Source organism: Carassius gibelio, chromosome B18 (assembly GCF_023724105.1).
Source record: "Carassius gibelio isolate Cgi1373 ecotype wild population from Czech Republic chromosome B18, carGib1.2-hapl.c, whole genome shotgun sequence".
Taxonomy (NCBI): Eukaryota; Metazoa; Chordata; class Actinopteri; order Cypriniformes; family Cyprinidae; genus Carassius; species Carassius gibelio.
This window is the reverse complement of record NC_068413.1, coordinates 7492500-7511116: the sequence shown is the minus strand read 5'-3', so window position 1 is coordinate 7511116 and position 18617 is coordinate 7492500. Positions and strand designations below refer to the sequence as shown.

Genomic DNA, 18617 nt, shown 5'->3' with positions numbered 1-18617 from the left:
ACACAAACAGTGATTATTTTTTAAGATTTGTGAATAACTGAATCAAATGAATGAATCAGTTAGGTGAGTTACAATAGTATTTGATCAGATTCAGACTAATCAGCTTCTCATAATTTGCTCATATCAACGATTAACAACTTTGGTCTGTTCAAGAGGTGAGTATATGGTGGCATAATTTTCCATTTTGGGTGAACTACCATGAATTCCAGTGATATCCAGTGACAAATCCCTTATGCTATTGCCATCTAGAGAACCATTTAGGATGCACAATATCCTGGTGAGCTGATCCCTTAATGTTCCATTGTCTAAAAAGCCTACCCAGAAGAATGAATTTGGTATGGAAGACTATCCCCTTTCTACAAGGCATTGAAAGCAGTGTCGAACAAGCATAAATGCAGTGCATTCAGGTCTCCACATACTTTTGTTCACATAGTGGATAATGTCATGATCAACACTTAAATCTTACTTTTTTCATTTGTTCATGAATTTATGATGAAAAAATAAAAATTTGCTTTAAATGTACTCAATCTCAGGCCATCTTATAGATGTAGGGGATAGAGGGGCACAAAGTAACACTTTTTGACTTTCTCAGTTTAATTATTATTTTTTATCCACAGTAATTTTATACTTGTCTATTTTAAATATGTTGCTTTGTTTCATAATTACAGTGTATCAGTTTTTTCTTTATTTATCCTAAAAAAATGGAAGTGAAATGTGACAACATGCCCCGTAGGTGGGGAACATTGTAACATCTGAGGGGCACGTTGTAACATGACCACTTGGCAGACTAAAATGTTATCTGATCAAATGAAAAAAATATTTATACACATGACAAACTAAAATATTTTTTAGAAAAAAAAAAAAAAAAAAAAAAAAAAAAAAAATATATATATATATATATATATATATATATATATATATATATATATATATATATATATATTTTTTTTTTTTTTTTTTTTTTTTTCAAATAAAATAGGCCTAATGGCGTTTTTTAAGAATTAAAAATAATCTGATTTTAACAAGTGAGTAAAGTGACATTCAGCCAAGTATGGTGACCCATACTCAGAATTTGTGCTCTGCATTTAACCCATCCAAAATGCACACACACAGAGCAGTGAACACACACACACACACACACACACACTGTGAGCACACACCCAGAGCAGTGGGCAGCCATTTATGCTGCGGCGCCCGGGGAGCAGTTGGGGGTTTGATGCCTTGCTCAAGGGCACCTAAGTCGTGTTATTGATGCACTCCCCCCACCCACAATTCCGTCCAGCCCGAGACTAGAACCCACAACCCTTCGATTGGGAGTCCAACCCTCTAACCATTAGGCCACGACTTCCCCTTTTGTGGTTTGATAATGAACACATTGCAAGCGCTTGCGACGACACACGTAAATGAGCAAACAATGTTGTGAAATACTAATTTCTAAACATTACACATTGACTGTCGGTCTTTATTCACCTGTTTCTCGCTGTTTCTTATTAAAATTCATGAAAGTAAATAGTGTAAATTACATTGCCAATGTCATAGAATAGCAGATTGTAACCAGGAATGTAGTAGAGGCTAAACGCACGTAAACGCCGTTTACGCACCTCCCAAAAATTCGGAAATAGCATTTACCCACCTCCAAAGTACATTTATCCACTTCTAAATTGAGTTTACCCACCTCTAAATAGTCTACAGTTCCAATGACATTTTAAATTAAGCTTATGTCTTTTTAGTTTCATATTGTTCATTATTAGTTTCATAGGTTGTTTGTTGTTAAAGATGAAGTATTTCATATTGCGCTGCAACTTACCAGGGTTGACCAATTGCTTGCGGTGTTGCCAGTAGTAGTTTATGGGATTAGAATCCCGCCAAATGCATTGCAGTCACAGATTGAAAAATAATAAGCATAAATAAAATATTTAAAAACACGTGTAAAATAATAACACACAAAACCGAAAACAAACATGAATGAATAACAAACAGCGCAGTCATGGATTACATAAAACTGAAACATGAATTCAAAATTTTCCAAATCGCAAACAAAATCAGGTTTCCTGCTCATATGTTATTTTTTTGTGTGCTTGTGATCTTCTCTCCTTTGCTATTGTTTCCATGTTCTGTGCTTTCGTTTCTAAAAGTTGCAGTTTGAGTTTCATGTAAGTCAGGGCAGCCTTCAGCGTCACCATTGGCCTGCAAGTTCTAGATTGACAGCTGCGCCTCTAGCCAATCAGTTCGATATTAACTAAAGTGGGCATGCTGTGATCTGTGCTGAATTTTTTCACTGTAACTGACAGATTCCGGCTGAAAAAAATAAATAAATACAACATGGGAGAGGGAGAGCTCGTGAGTCATTCCGGGAAATGGGACGGGATTTTCCCCCAGTTTTTTTTTTTTTTTTTTTTGTGGGATTGGGATGGGACGGGATCTTTTTTTGCGGTAGGGGGACGGGAGAGATTAGAAAATCCACTCCTGTGTCACCATCACCCTCTACTTCACACACACACATCTGCCACAGCAGCCACGAGTCGCATTGGAGTGACGTCAACTCCCCCTTGAACTGATTGGCTAGAGGCTCAGCTGTCAATCTATAACTTGCGGGCCAATGGTGACGCTGAAGCCTGCCCTGATTTACATGAAACTCAAACTTCAACTTTTAGAAACGCAAGCGCAGAACGTGGAAACAAAAGCAAAGGGGAAAAAAACACAAGCACACAAAAAAATAACATATGAGCAGGAAACCTGATTTTGTTTGAGATTTGGAAAATTTTGAATTCATGTTTCAGTTTTGTGCAATAGAATTTTAAACGCGTTTACATTTTTGATTTACGCTTATTATTTGTCGATCCATGACTTCCCTTTTTGTTATTTAAAAAAAAAACTGCATTCGTTTTTCAGTTTTGTGCGTTATTATCTTACACGTGTTTTTAAATATTTTATCTTTACTTGTTATTTTTTGCACTGTGACTGCAATACATTTGGCGGGATTATAATCCCATAGTAGTGGGAAGTTCGGATCATTTTACTGACTCGGATCTTTGAGTCTCATTCAGCAAAATGAACTAATCGTTTCTCTTCCCGTCTCTATGGGACTGACAGGAAGAATAAAAGACTCGGACCTCAACTGTCGAGTCAGAACCCATATGTTGTGTAATGCTCATATGCTCAACTCGATAGTCCGGAGTCATATTAAAGATTCGTTCAAAATGAACAACACGCAATAGACTGCATCAAGATTCAAAAATGGATATCCGGCAATTAATAATAATAATAGTAATAATAATAACGTTCGTTATTTTGAATAGAAATCAGCACTCATACAGCAGCCACTCATCTCATCTCCGGTTTATTTGTGTTCGTATACATACAATATCCACGATCCGCAAGGGCTATAGTCCAATGGTGCCCACGTTTGAAGAGATAATAATTGTATGACATGTTTGTAAAATATTTCGTCATACACAATAACATTTCTATTTATTTTACACTGATTTATGCAATCTGAAGAACCTAAAACAGCTAACAGAGCTAACAATTACTCTCCTCCATAGACAGTAAAAGAAATGGACACAGCGACCCCATTGGAACTCAATTGAGACAAGTGAAGCCCATTTTTAGCGTTTTTTAGCATTTCCGTTTCTGACGCGCAGACTCAAACTAAGCTTGATGATGTCAGCAACCTGTCTGACAGATGTAAATCTTCTAGTAGCTGTGCGTGCAAACTGCCATCATTCATATGACTGAAATTGTTCTATCTATCCGTAGACAGACCATACGTTAAGGACCAGCAGGCAGTGGAGTGTCTGCAGGAGCCCATGTTGAAGGTGCTGAGGAAGGTCTGTAAACTACAGCACCCCCACGAGCCCCAGCACGAGACGGTGAGCTTGAGCGGGGAGTTCTTTGGCATGAGTGAGCAGGAGTAAGTATTCTGATTAATTATTTTGTATAGTATTTTAAAATGTAACGCCGGTACGCCATATTAAGTTATTAGCCTGGGAGTTTCTCTTCCTGTCTGTACGGTAATGCGACAGAGAGTCGAGTGGCTATGATGCGATCTTTAGCCTATTTTTACAAATACTGGTTCTACGGGGCCATAATTTAACATAGAAGGTAATGGAGCCCTTTATACATTGTTGTGTATCTTTAGAAATAAATAATGGAAAAACTGAGTCTTTAAACGCCTCAGATGTAAAGTTATTCGCTGTCAAAGTGACGCCAAAATGAATGGGAGTCAATGGGAATGCTAACGCAAGTAAAGTTCTGCTACAAGATGGCGGCACCCGGCAGACTCCAACTTCCGGTCGACTTCCTTGCCGCCTGCTCTCCTCTTATTGATTCGGGTCAGCTATGACATCAGTGCAATATCATTAGTTTGTAAAGCTGTCAATCATCTCACATGAACCACGTGATCAAAAGGATGTCCTTCTGTAAGGAAGCAGTCTGTGTCATTGCAGTCTGTGTCATTGATAAAATATATGAAAGACAAAAGTAAAAAAAATATTTGATTCCAGCTTGTTAAATGTGAATATGTTCTAGTGTCTTCTCTCCTCTGTGACAGTCAACTGAATATCTTTGAGTTGTGGACAAAACGAGACATTTGAACACTGATCCACATTTTTCTGACATAATATAGACCAAACAACTCACCGATTAATTGAGAAAATATTCAACAGATTAATCGACTATTAAAATAATCCCAAATCCCTAATCATTATGTACAAGTGCATTGCATTGGAACCCCTGGATATAAGCCTCCCTCTCTATTCCTCTTTAAAAAAATTGTTCTCTCTGTTTTGTCATTTAGTAAACTTTATAGATTTCAACCTTATTATTCTTTCTTGAGTCTCTTTAACAAGAACTTAGATTAATGTATGAATTGAATAGTGATTGTGTGACCTATATGAGGGAACAACCAGTGATACCCTTGGTAGTAATATCAAATGATAGCTTATAGCGATGTCATCAGGATACACATACACCGGTAGGCAGTGGCCCACCTTACCATGACCACGATGTGGTCACCCAGAATTTATAGTTTACCCACCTCTTTTTTTACCACTACACCTCTGATTGTAACACAGTGTTACAACGTGCCCCATCTGCGCAAGTGGAATTTAAAACTAGTGCCTTCTGCTAGATATCAAAGCATTAAAAAACGATCTGAACTGATAAATGACAGATTGGAGATTAAAATAATAGCAGATTTGTCTCATTTTAAATAATGAAAAAAAAAAACTGAGATGAAAAATTTACTTCTTAAGCCAGAATTTTAATTTTACTATGGTAAAATAAATGGTCAGCGATATCTTCAAAATATTTCTGAATTTTGGCGCACATTTTTTTCTATATAATGTTGATATGGTAACTAATAAATACTGTGAATTTTGTTATGCTTATCATGTGTGAAAATATTCAAATCACGTGTGTTACAGCTAACACTGCGTTACTTTTTACTTTTCTCACAAACATGCCTTTTTTTTACTTGACAGGATGTTGATGGACTCTGTCAGACTTAGTTCCATGTCTTGTGTTTTCCTCCCCCGTGTGCTCAAGTTTATGTTTATTCCCATATTTGTTTTTTTCCTGTTCCTATTCCCATTTAGTTCTGTTGATCGCAGGTGTGTCCCATTAGTTTCTGTTTATCTAAAGTGTGTTCTGCCACTCGTTTCCTGTCCACTGTCAAATGTCATTTCATGTCCTCTGTGTTTCCCATGTTCTTGTAATCCCAGTCTTGTTTATTAAATACTTTGAAATGTACTTTATTTCTATTCTCCTCGCTCGTTCCTGTGTTCCCAATGTGTGGGTTGTAACAGACTGGAGTCGTGTGGATTGCTTGTGTATTATTGTTAGGTTTCATATCAGCTGTTTGAACTCAATCACTGCAGGGGCGAACAAGTGATATAATGCTAAATTTCTTCAAATTCGTTCACATGATGAAACAAACTTTTCAGCAAATTTCCAGTTTTGGGTGAACTATTAATTTAATGCCCATGGTTTTGTGATTTATATGGGCTAATATTTGGTCAGGTATTCTAAACATACTGTTAATATACTTCACAACGGTTAACACCAGTTTTCAGATAAACCCATATATTTGGGCACAGAAAAAGAATGGTTACATAATTCTCGAAAAGTGAAAAGAGTATTTAAAAGAATAGAAAAAGAAAAGAATTAAAAGAAAAGAATATTTAGATGAATTACATAAAACACAGACAGACATAAAATGTAAAAAGCCACAAAGTCCTCTGATAAAGGAAATCAGATTTTAAAACAAACCAAGGTGCCAAGTTGCAAAGGCCAGGTAAACATTTACAAAGGCATTACAATATCAATCTTTTCTTGAAGCGCTGATAATGTCTTAAAATCTTCTTATTTCCTGTTTTACTTGAAGTTTGACAAAATATTAAATTTATATTACATACTTTAACAGTCCACTTCTCTGAAAAGTGTGTAAACTCCTCTCTTCGGCAGCTTAGTAAAAGTCTATAGCGTTTCTCTTTTTAAGCGCCCATTTTTTGTAAATTTTCTCTTCCACTAAATGTGGAAGAGTCACTTAAGTCACTGAACGTCCCAGATCTCACAGAGGAGGGGGGTGAACTTGTGGTCGCTCATGCGCCATGACTCCAGCATTTCTGCGTGGTGGTGGTTGAGGGTGCGAAGCTCAGTCAGACGACCGAGAAGCCGTGCAAAGTGCTGGGGCTCGTGGGGGTGCTGTAGTTTACAGACCTTCCTCAGCACCTCCAACATGGGCTCCTGCAGACACTCCACTGCCTGCTGGTCCTTAACGTATGGTCTGTCTACGGATAGATAGAACAATTTCAGTCATATGAAACTAATTTATTTCATTTTTGGACTTCTGAAGCATAAAACAATGGCAAACATGTCCTTTTCTATTGTGACCCCGTATTAATCATTAACTTTTTAACTTATTGGAAACTGATTACATAAGAACCAAATGTGGGTTTTAAATGGGTTAAAACATTTCCATCATATGATGCTAATGCATTTACACTGATGGTTACTTGGAACATGTCATCCTTATAGATTTTTATAATGATACAGAAGATTTCTATATTAAATGAATGCTGTTCTTTTGAACTTCCTATTTATTTAACTGTTTTAAACATTGTACAGTAATGATAAGAAATGTGTTATGAGCAACGAATCAGCACTAAGCTTTGGCAACACAAGAACACTGTTTTTAACAACCCTAACCCTAACTGAACTAACATTGCATTCTGAAACATTTTTTTTTAAACATTAAGTGCCTGATATCAGCTGACCTGGTGAGAGGATTGTGATAGCAGTGAGGAGCGCATGTTCCTCTTGCATCATCTGCAGCTCCCCGATGCTTTTATAGAAGTTAAACATGGGTGTGATAAACTCCTCAGATATGCCTATGGAGGAAATAAAGATATTTATGAAGATATGCACCAAGCTTTGGCTTTTCTGGCTTTTATAAATCACTCTAATATTGAATATCTAGTACTGACAATGTAAAAACGACAGTAACCACTCAAAAACATGTTTCTTTGAAGCTAATCAACCAAGGCACATATTTACATACCAACTATGATTTAAAGTTAAATAAAGGCCATGCTTTCTTTACTGGACTTAAGATCACATTAGTACACACTACATTCAGCCATGGCTCTGTGATCTTACCCCCATAAAATATGTATTTGTTTGAGCTTCAGGAGATAAATCTAATGGGACACACTTTCAGTATTCAGTAGTGAAACTGTCTTTGTTGAATGTACAAGTGTATGAAAAGTTTTATTCTGAGGCCTCAGGGTGGCAGTGTTAACTATATTTTAAAGTAACAGCGAGTGTCCTGTGCATTTACTACAGTAAATCAAACAATTTCCTCTTAGAAAGTCTCCATCCATCAATAATATAAAATGTAGGCCTATGACATTTCATTTTATGCTCTTTGTAATCTACTTTTGTCTTGCTGTCTCTGAAGAAAAAACATTGAAACTTGTTTAAAACTATGAAAATGAGAAATGCTACCAGTTATACATTAAGAATATGATTTTTGCAGTGTATTCACTGTCTGCTTTGGAAGAGATTTTCTGAAAACTCCCTCAGTGTGCAATGGGAGATCATCAGGGGTCGTGACCTTATTGCTTTCTATTGTCTGTTAGGTCAGAGCTGATCTGAATCTGGCCTCGGATCCCCACAGCTGTGCGTTTCCACATTCAGTGGGATCCTCAGTAACAGCAGTTCATTTAAAGCCTGTGTATGAAAGGCTTTCCTGTTTTGTGTGAGGTCTTTGTCTTTATCATTATCATTGATATAATTATCATACTTCACTGGCTATGTGAGCCGAGCGCTCTTTTCTGATGTAATGCATTCAGTGTGAAGAGCCATAAGGGTCTGGTTTACAGACCGACCAATCAGGGAAACCTTCGGTGGGAGCTGCCACACTGAAGACAGCTGGGACGTTAAAAACATGACTTAATTCAGCCTATCAAAAAGAAAATCAGTGCTGGAGTGTAACAAACTCTTCACAAACTCCCTATATATAAACAGTCACCACCCCCAAGAGATGAAATGATCGCAGTACGCAGACTCCTTTCACAGTTTCATTAATTTCAAAAAGATGAAAGGATAACCTTTGTCATAACTTTCCCAAAAAAAAAAAAACGAGGGAGCAAAAAAAAAGACTTCATGCCAGAGAAATGTCAGAGGCGCTGAGAGCCAGAGAGTGGGACAATAGGCCTCTCGATGTTTAGACAGAGAACAATAGTCTCTTTAGACAGTAAGTCTATTTCTCCCCCGCTGGCCTTTTGCGTGAATATTCCTGAGCCTGTGTTGCAGGGAAAAGAGTGATGGATTCAAACAGTCGATGCCACTCTGCATTCATCTGCCTGTTTAGAAATATCACCAACTGAACGTCCGTCACAGCTTTTCAAATATTGACAGGCTGAAAGCAACTATCTTTAAAATAAAGCTTATTCACTGTTGCAATGTTGGAGGACTAAAGATGCTTTTAAGAGACTGAATTGATCATGCATCCTTTTTTAACCACAGCTCCTCTACAGAATCTGTTTACAGGTTGTAAGGCATATGATACTGACTATCTATATGAGGGCTTTCCTCTTTTTGCCGTCCTGGCAGTCATCCAGTGCTTAGACTTCTCTGAAACTGAAACCAGTCGGACTTTAGTGTCCTTTTACACATGAGATGTACACCACGGGATTATCAAGATGGCAAATTCCCTATCGTTGTTTAGGGTGGACAGATACATTATTTATGTAACGTGCCTAGTGAACTTTATGGACTTTGTTCTGGGGCTCAACAAGTACGTGGCATACTAGTTTGAAACCCAATCCCAGAGTCATGATTCCTTTGAACGGTCCATAAAAGCCGTTAAAGGTAATGAGTCGTGCGGTAAATTATACTGCAATCCAAATAATGAGCTCACCACTCCTTCTGATCCTGTCCTCCAGCACCTCTGTGTGTCCGTTGGGCAGTTTCTTGGAGAAAACCTGGGCTGATCGCAGGAACATTGCCTCTACAGCCGAACCTTTTAATAAAGCGATCTGATCTTCATGATCCAGAGACTGAAAACCTGCTCAGAAAATATGTTTGCTTAGAGCTGCCGGAATTATTGCATTCTCCTCATAGGACATTGCTCTCACATAAAGTGTTTTCTAGAACTATGTGAATTTAATTTTATTTTCATACAAGTGGTATAGATCCTCCTAGCGAAATAGCTGTTCTAGAATTAGAAAAACTGTACCTGGTATATTTTTTGTGAACTCAACCAGCACTTGAACGTGACTAGTTGCCATTTCGGTCAGTAGAAGGAAGTTTTCTTCTGCATTAAATTGCTCTTGTAGCTATGGACAGATTGGGAGGGGGGAAAAAGCATGCAAATAAGCCACTGTTTTACGACATTGGGGTGGTGATAACCTTGGTTACATAATAACAGTGATAAGAACAGGCCATGCTGTTTGCTGATTTTAACAGTAGCATTTGGCTGCTTTATGCATTAAAGAATCATAAAAAGATTTAAAGACTTAAAAAGCTGATCTAAAAAGAGATAAAATGTTAGGGTTGAATTTCGAGAAGACATACCAGTTTTTTCGCCATATCCTGAGGAATGCGATGTTTGTTGTAAGCATCAACTATGTAACTTATTAAAGCCTTTTGGTCTTGGCTCAGTTCTATATTCTCCTGAAATGAGAAAATGTGGCAAAATTCCGGTTTATAAGATTGGATCATGGAGAATCCAGCTATGTGAAGCAATAAATAAAGATGGGTGTCAACTAGCCAATGTTTGACCCTGCACAGCCATTTTACAGCCCTTGATCTTAATATAATCTTTCAGAAGTAACCGTATATGTGAGCAAAAGTGAGCAGAATGATGGTAAAGAGAATCATTGAGGTTGCCCTTTAACCTTTTATAGCACTTCAATAAAGTTTCCATAGAACACCCTTAGTTTGCAGTTATACTTGAAAAGTTACATTGTAACAACCATGGCACCAAGTACACTGTGTCTTAAATACTTAAAGTTGCACAGATCAAAAAGGGACAGTATTTTAGCTTGTTTTGTGGACGTTTTCACCACTTATTATAATAATAACCCAATCAGACAGCACCTGTGTTGTTCTTACCTTAGAGGGTTTAGTGGTAGATACAATTTGTTTAGCATCTCTACTATCACCAACATCATCCCCTATACTTTCGTCAGATGAGGCTTTTGTGTTTTTCCTCAGCCTTTTGGATTTGCACTGGATTTCAGTTAATAAGCCTGAGGATGCAAAAACAAAATAGATACAGATTAGGTCAGATTGACTGTTTAATATATATGTTTCATTCCTCATCAATATTTATATTTAAAAAATAAGCTTAGAAAATACAACTTCCACAAACTAATATTTTTATCTCAAGTAAATCAATATTATTTGAACCCAAACCATCTCATGTCATTTGTTGCCCAAATAGAACATTGTACCTCTGTAGATAAATTCTCTTTGGAAAATAAATTAAGTTGACCATGCCAGTTAATAACCTTTATTACTGCTGTTCAAGAATTTCAGATCTGACTTATCTGATTTCACAATGTGCGTGACTCTCGGGCTCATGTATTAGTTTATCAGGAACATGTTTTATAATGTTTACATTGCTCTTACTCACATTCTGCCAGCATGCCCATCTCTTTGCACTTTCTGAGTCGACACTCTTGGCATTTCCTGCGCATGTACATGTCCATCTCACAGTTTCCTCCACTCTTACATTTATATACAGCATTCTTTGTAATACTCCTCCTGAAGAAACCTGGAAGAAATAGCACAGCATGTTCAATATGCCACTCATTTATAGTATACTATAATATTGGGTATCAGGATCCAGATTTTTCATAGACCATCATACAGTGACTCAGCACAGAAATAAACAGAGAAAGCTAAATGTTACAAAACATCGAAATGTATTAACATTACCATGACCTGTAAAGCCCAAACGATATGCAGTTCTAAAATAGGCTAGAAAATGTTGTTTTTTTAATGTCTCTCGAATTTCAGTAGTTTCATGCAATTGTCTGTATTTTTTTATTTTATTTTTCACCATTTTTCATGGTTTTACAAGGACAGAAATTGCATTTAATTATTGGCATTTAGCTTTCTTAGCATTTAACACTGCACCTCTATCAACAGACCTGAATTCAAATTTTGTGTCATAAATTAATTCCCTGAGATCCACGGTTTTGGTAAATAAGTAATTTCATATCATAAAATCATATTATCAGTTGTTTGTACACTTCCACACAGTGGATGACAGATCAAATGGCCTAAATTGCCTTATTTGCATGACATTCTTTTGTACGTATTGCCAAAGTATTACAGGCATTATAGGAATCTAACTATTTTCTAATTTTGAAAACCATAATGAAAAAAAATTTGAAGCAACAGTGGCTTCAGTTTAAGTCTAAACTATTAGGAGAAACAAGAAGGCAACTTTGAAACACAGATCAAGGAAAAGGTTCATTGCAGCCCGTGGTAGGTATGGTGTAATGTTTAAGACATCACGTTCAGTACTGTAATACAGATACTCTTGGATGCTCAATTTTCAGTTCTAGGCAGGAGACAAACATGTGCAGTTGTTTTTGGAACAGGTAATTATTCCAGCATGAGCCCATAAGCACAATAACACACATTAACTTTGCATGGTGGCATGTGGCTCTGGTTGCCTACATCATTATTCAGCAGAAAGCTGAGAGGGAACCCAATCCAAACTGAACGTGAAGGAGCACCAAACCCAGCCAAGCCTGTGGGACTTGGGACACATAGCCCAGCATCTGCCCTTCGGGCATTGTCCATGCACAGGTGGAATTACACTTGCAGTCATTCAGCCAATGATTTTCAAAAGAGCTAAATTTGGCACATGGGGTTCCATTCAGTTATTACCTCCTTCATAAGTTATATAGCCATGGATACAATATACAGTCTCTATGGAGGTTTAAGGGTGAACAACAAGGTCACAGAACAAAGGTGCAACTGTACATTATTACAGTGTCTATCAAATAAATATAAAAAGCTATATTTGGCATCTATCAACAACTAGCCCTGAACTACATTCCACTCATTGAGCCAATGTTAAAAAAAAGTTACATTGCAAAATTATGAGAATAATGAATACTAATAGAAAATGAATGTACAACAGTTCTTGAAAAATATTTAAATGGCGTTTAATGCCTTATTAGAGGGGTCATAATAACATAGTTCAACATTCAATTGATTTATTTTTAGACATGAAATATTACTGACAAAAAACTCTGTAACTACATGGTGTTACATAAACAACCTGTCAGTAACTATACCGATCTCACATATGTGATTTTGCCAAGACATGTTCCTGGATCAACATCTTTTGATGATCCTTGATCAACATTTTTGTCCAAAAATATAGACGTAACCCAATCCCTGCCCCTAAACCTACCCCTACCCATAATTTATTCCCAAAATCAGTGGGAAATGACAGCTGATTAATAAGGTTGTAGAAGCACCTAACCCTGATTGTAAGCCTAAAACAGATATTTCCTGAAAAGATATATGTCAGTGTTGATTGGTTGATTGGAATGTTGATCCAGGAACATGTTGTACTTGGTGAAATCAAGCTCACCATAGTTGTAAGATATATGTGTTTGATTCACTAAAAAGAACTGACTCTTTAGAGTCAATCATTTGGGAATTGGGTTACACTGGTTGCACTATGGATATGATTCTCTACAAAGAACCATCATATGAGATTCATTTATTCAGGAATTGGACTACACTCACACTGTATGTTTTTGGTGTATGTTTTTGATTCACTAGAAAAATCTAATAATAAGATTGAGTCTTTCAGGAATTGGACTGCACACACTGTATGCTTCGCATTGTTGTTTCAGTAAGTTGTGCTGGATTCACTGAAAAGAGTATTTTAGTATGTTGTTCCGAAATGTGTGAAAACTTTAAATCCTGCTATTTTTTTTTTATTATTATTTTTTTTATAGAATTGATTGTGAATAAGGACCGGTTCTTGGTTTCCAGCTTTATGAAAAACTTGTTCAGGAATACATGTTTTGTGACTGAAAACATCAAGAAAAAATACTGGCATTCACCTTTACATCCTTCACATGTAAGTGCATTGTAGTGATATCCTGATGCTTTATCCCCACAGACCACACACAATTCCTCGCCTTTGCTCCTTCCGGAGTGGGCTGCGTGTCTGGATCTTTTACACACAGTCGGGACAGCAGAGCAAGACTCGTCCAATATATTATCAAAGCCTCCCTCCAACGGTCCTTTCCTCATCTCAAACACGGTGGATGGAGAGTACCACTCCTCCCCAGTGTACTGTGGGTAGCAGTGCTGGCTGGAGTAATATGATGGTGATGACATGGAGGACTCCACCGAGGTGTACTGCATGCTGGGATAGCTGTTGAAGGACATGACCTCCTGGTCCTGTAGCAATGGACTGTTCTGCTCTGCCAGAATATCTGAGGAGAAGATGGCAGGAGTGAGTGAAGCTTGTCAGTTTACATGTGTCATGGAGATGCATAGCTTAAGTTCACCTTACTGTTAGCCCAGCACAGAATGCTAATAGGTCTTATGCCAACATGACCATTAGTGAAACTACAACAAGCTGAGGAATTGTTTCCTTTCAGACACCATAAGAATCATTAAGATCTTTACTACCTCATATGTATGTATTAAAAACCATCTAGGAACATAATCAGCCTCTATCCAACTAGTAGCAGTAGATTGTGTGAAATGTACATAATACAGAAGTCAAACACACCCAGAAATAACAAGAAATCATTAACCAAAGTGGATTTACTCTGGATTTTACACAATATTACTGTATAAGGGAGTAGATTTTTATGATAATTTTTGATTAAACACACACACACACACGTATACATAAACATATACATATATATATATATTCCTTATAGATCTTACTGTGAATTATTCATCCATAAGTGTTTCTTTAATTTATTGTGAGCTCGATCTTCCTGTGAAACGACCAACTTCTTGTTTTTAAACAAGCCCCGCCCCTTTCTTACAATTTAAATCTGCTTCCATTCAATCAACAACCGATGAATCTGTCGCTATTTCAATAGTTGACCTAAAAGAGTAAACTGACTATAAAAGAAGACTCTATGTTTACTTTAATAACGGCCACAGCATCCCTTGTGGCAACACTGAGAACTTTACATGCACTTTCTGTTACGTATTGCGTTATAAACTATACGGTCTGGCCTATTTCAGAATACAGTGCTAGAAATAAAGTTAGAATACCTAAACGTGTTATATATTTGCATATTTCGAGCTAAACCCCTTAATTTCATCAGCTTTTTTTTCGATGTTTGTGTTCATTATTAACAATCATGGAAAAAAATATGCAGTCCACTTGCTAATAATGCCTTTTTCAGAACTGTGAAAGACACATTGAATTCTCATTGGCAATCCAATCATTTTAAAGTAAACAAGACATCTTAAACTTTTGTACTATATCTGCACTACATTTTCGTCAACAACACAAAATATGACGACAATATCATGAGACGGTACTGACCTGAAGCCTTATCCCGAACCATGGCCATTTCAGTGCGACCCAGTAAGGGTACAGATGGTTATTAGCCGTATTGATTCCTAACCATCCAGTTGTTTCTTTAACTCCTCAGCATGTGTCTATGTATCCCTTTTCACAAAGTATTACTGTTCCTGAACACCTTCATACTTCATACATAAGTGCTAGTGTGAACAAAGGTTGCTATAGTTGCTCATTAACCTGACAAGTCACAATTCCCTGTCTCATTACAGGCAGGATCGATCTAGATTTATAAATGTCATCTAGGACAAAACATGCTCACTCGTGTTTGTAAAATTAAAAGGTGACAGTTTCACTTTTGTCTTCTGCTAATAACAGTATTTTGCTTCAGTTTGTTTCTTAGTTTCTGACTCATAGTTTTATTTCATCAACCACCATGGTGAAGATAACCTTAGCATAACATAGGAAAGAAATGAATGTGAATTTCCAATATACTCACCAAAAAAATGTGAGCTTTCTGATAGGGGGAACACATCACTGGGTGGGATCTGTAAAGGTCCCACCACATTGACATCATGGCCCACCCACTCATTCATTCAGAAGCCTGTGTGTTAACTCTTGGAGTCCAAAGATCCCTCAGTCCAGGATGGAAGTGAATGATGGGGTTAATCCTGTTTCTTCAAGACAGTAACAAATGGAGGAAGTGGTTGCTTTACCTACAAATGGAGGCAGTTTTTATTGCAAATTAAGGCATTGACGCAATGTAGTAAAACATGTCACTTAAATTGATTTAGATACTGCTTCTCAAGAAAAAAAATCAATGATTGAAGTTAACATGCAAAGTTTTATACTACATCATTCAGATTTAATTTAGATTTCCTTGAGATTAGGAGGACAAGGTCATATCATATGAAGTCATATCAGAAGTCATATCATCATTTTTTTAGTTTTTTCAACTGGAAATGCTACAGTTGATTGCACTGGCCTTTGCTCCAGTTTCAACTCTGGACTGTACAGTCTGGCACTGGATTTTATAATATCTGCATTTCCCATGCCTTTTTAATGCTAAACTATCTACATTTTTCTTTTGGATCATTCAAAATATTCTGGTAATATTCCACAATATTTCATCTGAAATGTATTTTTCTTTAAGGCCAGGTCTTTCCTTTGTTTAAGTTTCAAAAACTTCCTGACAGGTATGGAGGGAGCACGTATACATCATTTTGTGTTCACCTATAGTATGTGTATATGGTCAAATGAAATCTAATATAACTGTATATTGCTTTTCAACAGTTTACTACACTGGAACTTTAAATGAGGTTATAATTACTTTAACTTTTAGCACAATGAAACAAGATTTTAATTACTTTACTTTACTTCACAGCACTATTACTTTAAGAAACCATAAACTGAACACAGTGAAGTAAAACATGATGTAGGTGAACTTAATTTCCCTCATTAAAATACTCATGCACATTTTCTTTAAATTTAGCAAAGCCTCATTAATGGTGTGTATAAATTAAAAATGTTCAACAATTTATGACAAAAAACGGTATGACTAATAAATGTTCACATTATGCACTTGTGGAAGATTTATTCTTAAAATTCTTTATTATTGATATTAGCATGTGTACTTTAGTTCATTTGAAATCGTATTCTGTTGAAGGAAAAATGTCAGCAAACAGCAGCAATGCTCTTTTTCTTTCAACAGTACCGTTTTATGATGTTCCCACCATATGTGTAAATAATACGAGAGGAAACACTGGTTCTTTGAAGAAAAGTCTCATTATAGGTATACGATCAGTCTATTTTTAGAAATGTCATCTGACTATAGGACAAAACATGCTGATGCGTAGTGGTAAAATTAAAGGTGTTTTACAGTTTTACACTTTTCTCATGCTGAAAACAGCAATTTGCCTCTGTTTGTTTCATAGTTACTGACTCACAGTTTTATCACCCACATAAATGAATCATTTTCACAAAGTTCAAGTTATTATGCATTCAAAGAAGATTTGTTTCTCTTTTTCTGTTACTCAACACCTTCATACTTCCTACATAAGTGCTGGTGTGAACAAAGGTTGCTATACATAAATCATTTTCACATTGTCATGACAAAAACATCATTTATTCATTTTCAGTTGTTTATGCATTCAAGGAAGATTTATTTTTTAAAAGTTGATCCTGATATCAGTATTAGCATGTGTGCTTATGTTCAAAGCAATTCTAGCAACAGCAGCAATGCTAATTTTATTACATTTATTACATTCCCAGCATAAATAATACAAGAGGAAACACTGGCTCTTTTAAGAAAAGTCACAGCGGTGTGATTTAGGATATGTGAATGAGGCCACGGTGTCGCAAACTACCATTAAACCAGGCCTCAACTGTTAGCGATATTGATTGATACATCAGTCACAACAACCAGTTTCCCTCATAAAACTATAATAAATCCAGCCCATAATTTCCCATGAGCTTACATGCTAGTACACACAGAGGGTCTCCATAACATAGTGCCATTTCCAATCTATAAAACTCGCCCCTATCACCCCAATCATCAAGTTATAGTAAGCTATAATAGATGATTTATTTTAGTAACAAGTATCAGAAAATATCATTTCCTTACCTATTACTCTAACAGACGCTGCATGCTCCTGGGTCGTGTCTTGATATTTGAAGCCATCAGTATTTGGGAATAAGCATCAAGCTGATTCTGTGTAGCAGCTAGACAGAGTGGATGGGGTCATGGGGAAACGGGACAGTGGTTATTAATTAAACTATCTATCTGTTTCTCTTCATGAGTACTAGAAGTTCCTCCCTCTCCCATCAGCTTCAAACTTTGGCTGACAAGCCTACAAATGCAGCATTACCTCCTTAATAGCGAGAGATAACCAGTAAAGTACACCCTTCTTCCCAACACATTCCCCACAGATGCACACACACATCCCCAAACACTCATGTAAACACAATTATTACTCAATGATGCTAGTCTCTCATGTTTATTAAAGCGTTTGGTTAGAAATACACCTGTTTTAGCTCATCACTGGAAACTTTGATATCTGATACTTGTCTTCGATAGTTTGGTTCAAGAATTATGAATTGCTTTCTGGTTATATTACATACTGTGGGATATCTGTGTGCTTAATGTGGAGAACAGTAGTCTACTTCTGGGTATGAATTGCCCAATAACCAATTACTGCAACTTGGCTCGAGATGTTATAAACAGGGATGATGACACATTTTGCAACATATGGCAGGCTGACATTAGTGGCAATTTCTAGAATTAAGCTTTAAACGATCTCCCAAAATGTTCTCTTAAACACTCGTTTAAGATGTGATTGCAACATTTTGTTCCCAACTTTACAATTGTAAGAATATGCGAGTTATTTTGATCAAGGGTTATCAATCATTATTCTGTCAAGGATTTTTAGTAATACTTCATAATTGTCATCAATAAATTAATATTTAGCAAATTTCATTACAAAACAAGTTGCACAATCCTTATTATGCTTGTTAATGCCAGTTATTTTTGGGGGGGAGGGGATAGAACTGGCAATTCTAACATATTTTGTACTCT

At 36.6% G+C, this 18617-nt stretch overlaps 1 protein-coding gene across 2 annotated transcripts; it reads right to left on the bottom strand.

Moving 5' to 3' along the window:
• Positions 1-5823: 5823 nt before the first annotated feature.
• Positions 5824-17862, bottom strand: nr1h4 (nuclear receptor subfamily 1, group H, member 4). Of its 2 annotated transcripts, XM_052581515.1 has the most exons (10): positions 17667-17862; positions 15543-15759; positions 13608-13985; positions 11144-11284; positions 10621-10757; positions 10081-10179; positions 9743-9842; positions 9425-9571; positions 7278-7391; positions 5824-6791 (listed from the first exon to the last, which is right to left on the bottom strand). In XM_052581515.1, exons 2-10 carry the CDS (start codon positions 15637-15639, stop codon positions 6553-6555), a joined length of 1452 nt encoding a protein of 483 aa, XP_052437475.1. In that variant the 5' UTR covers positions 15640-15759; positions 17667-17862; the 3' UTR covers positions 5824-6552. The 2 variants fall into 2 exon arrangements, with proteins under 2 accessions (XP_052437475.1, XP_052437476.1); XM_052581516.1 differs by lacking the exons at positions 15543-15759; positions 17667-17862 and adding an exon at positions 15068-15256.
• Between the last annotated feature and the right edge of the window lie 755 nt (positions 17863-18617).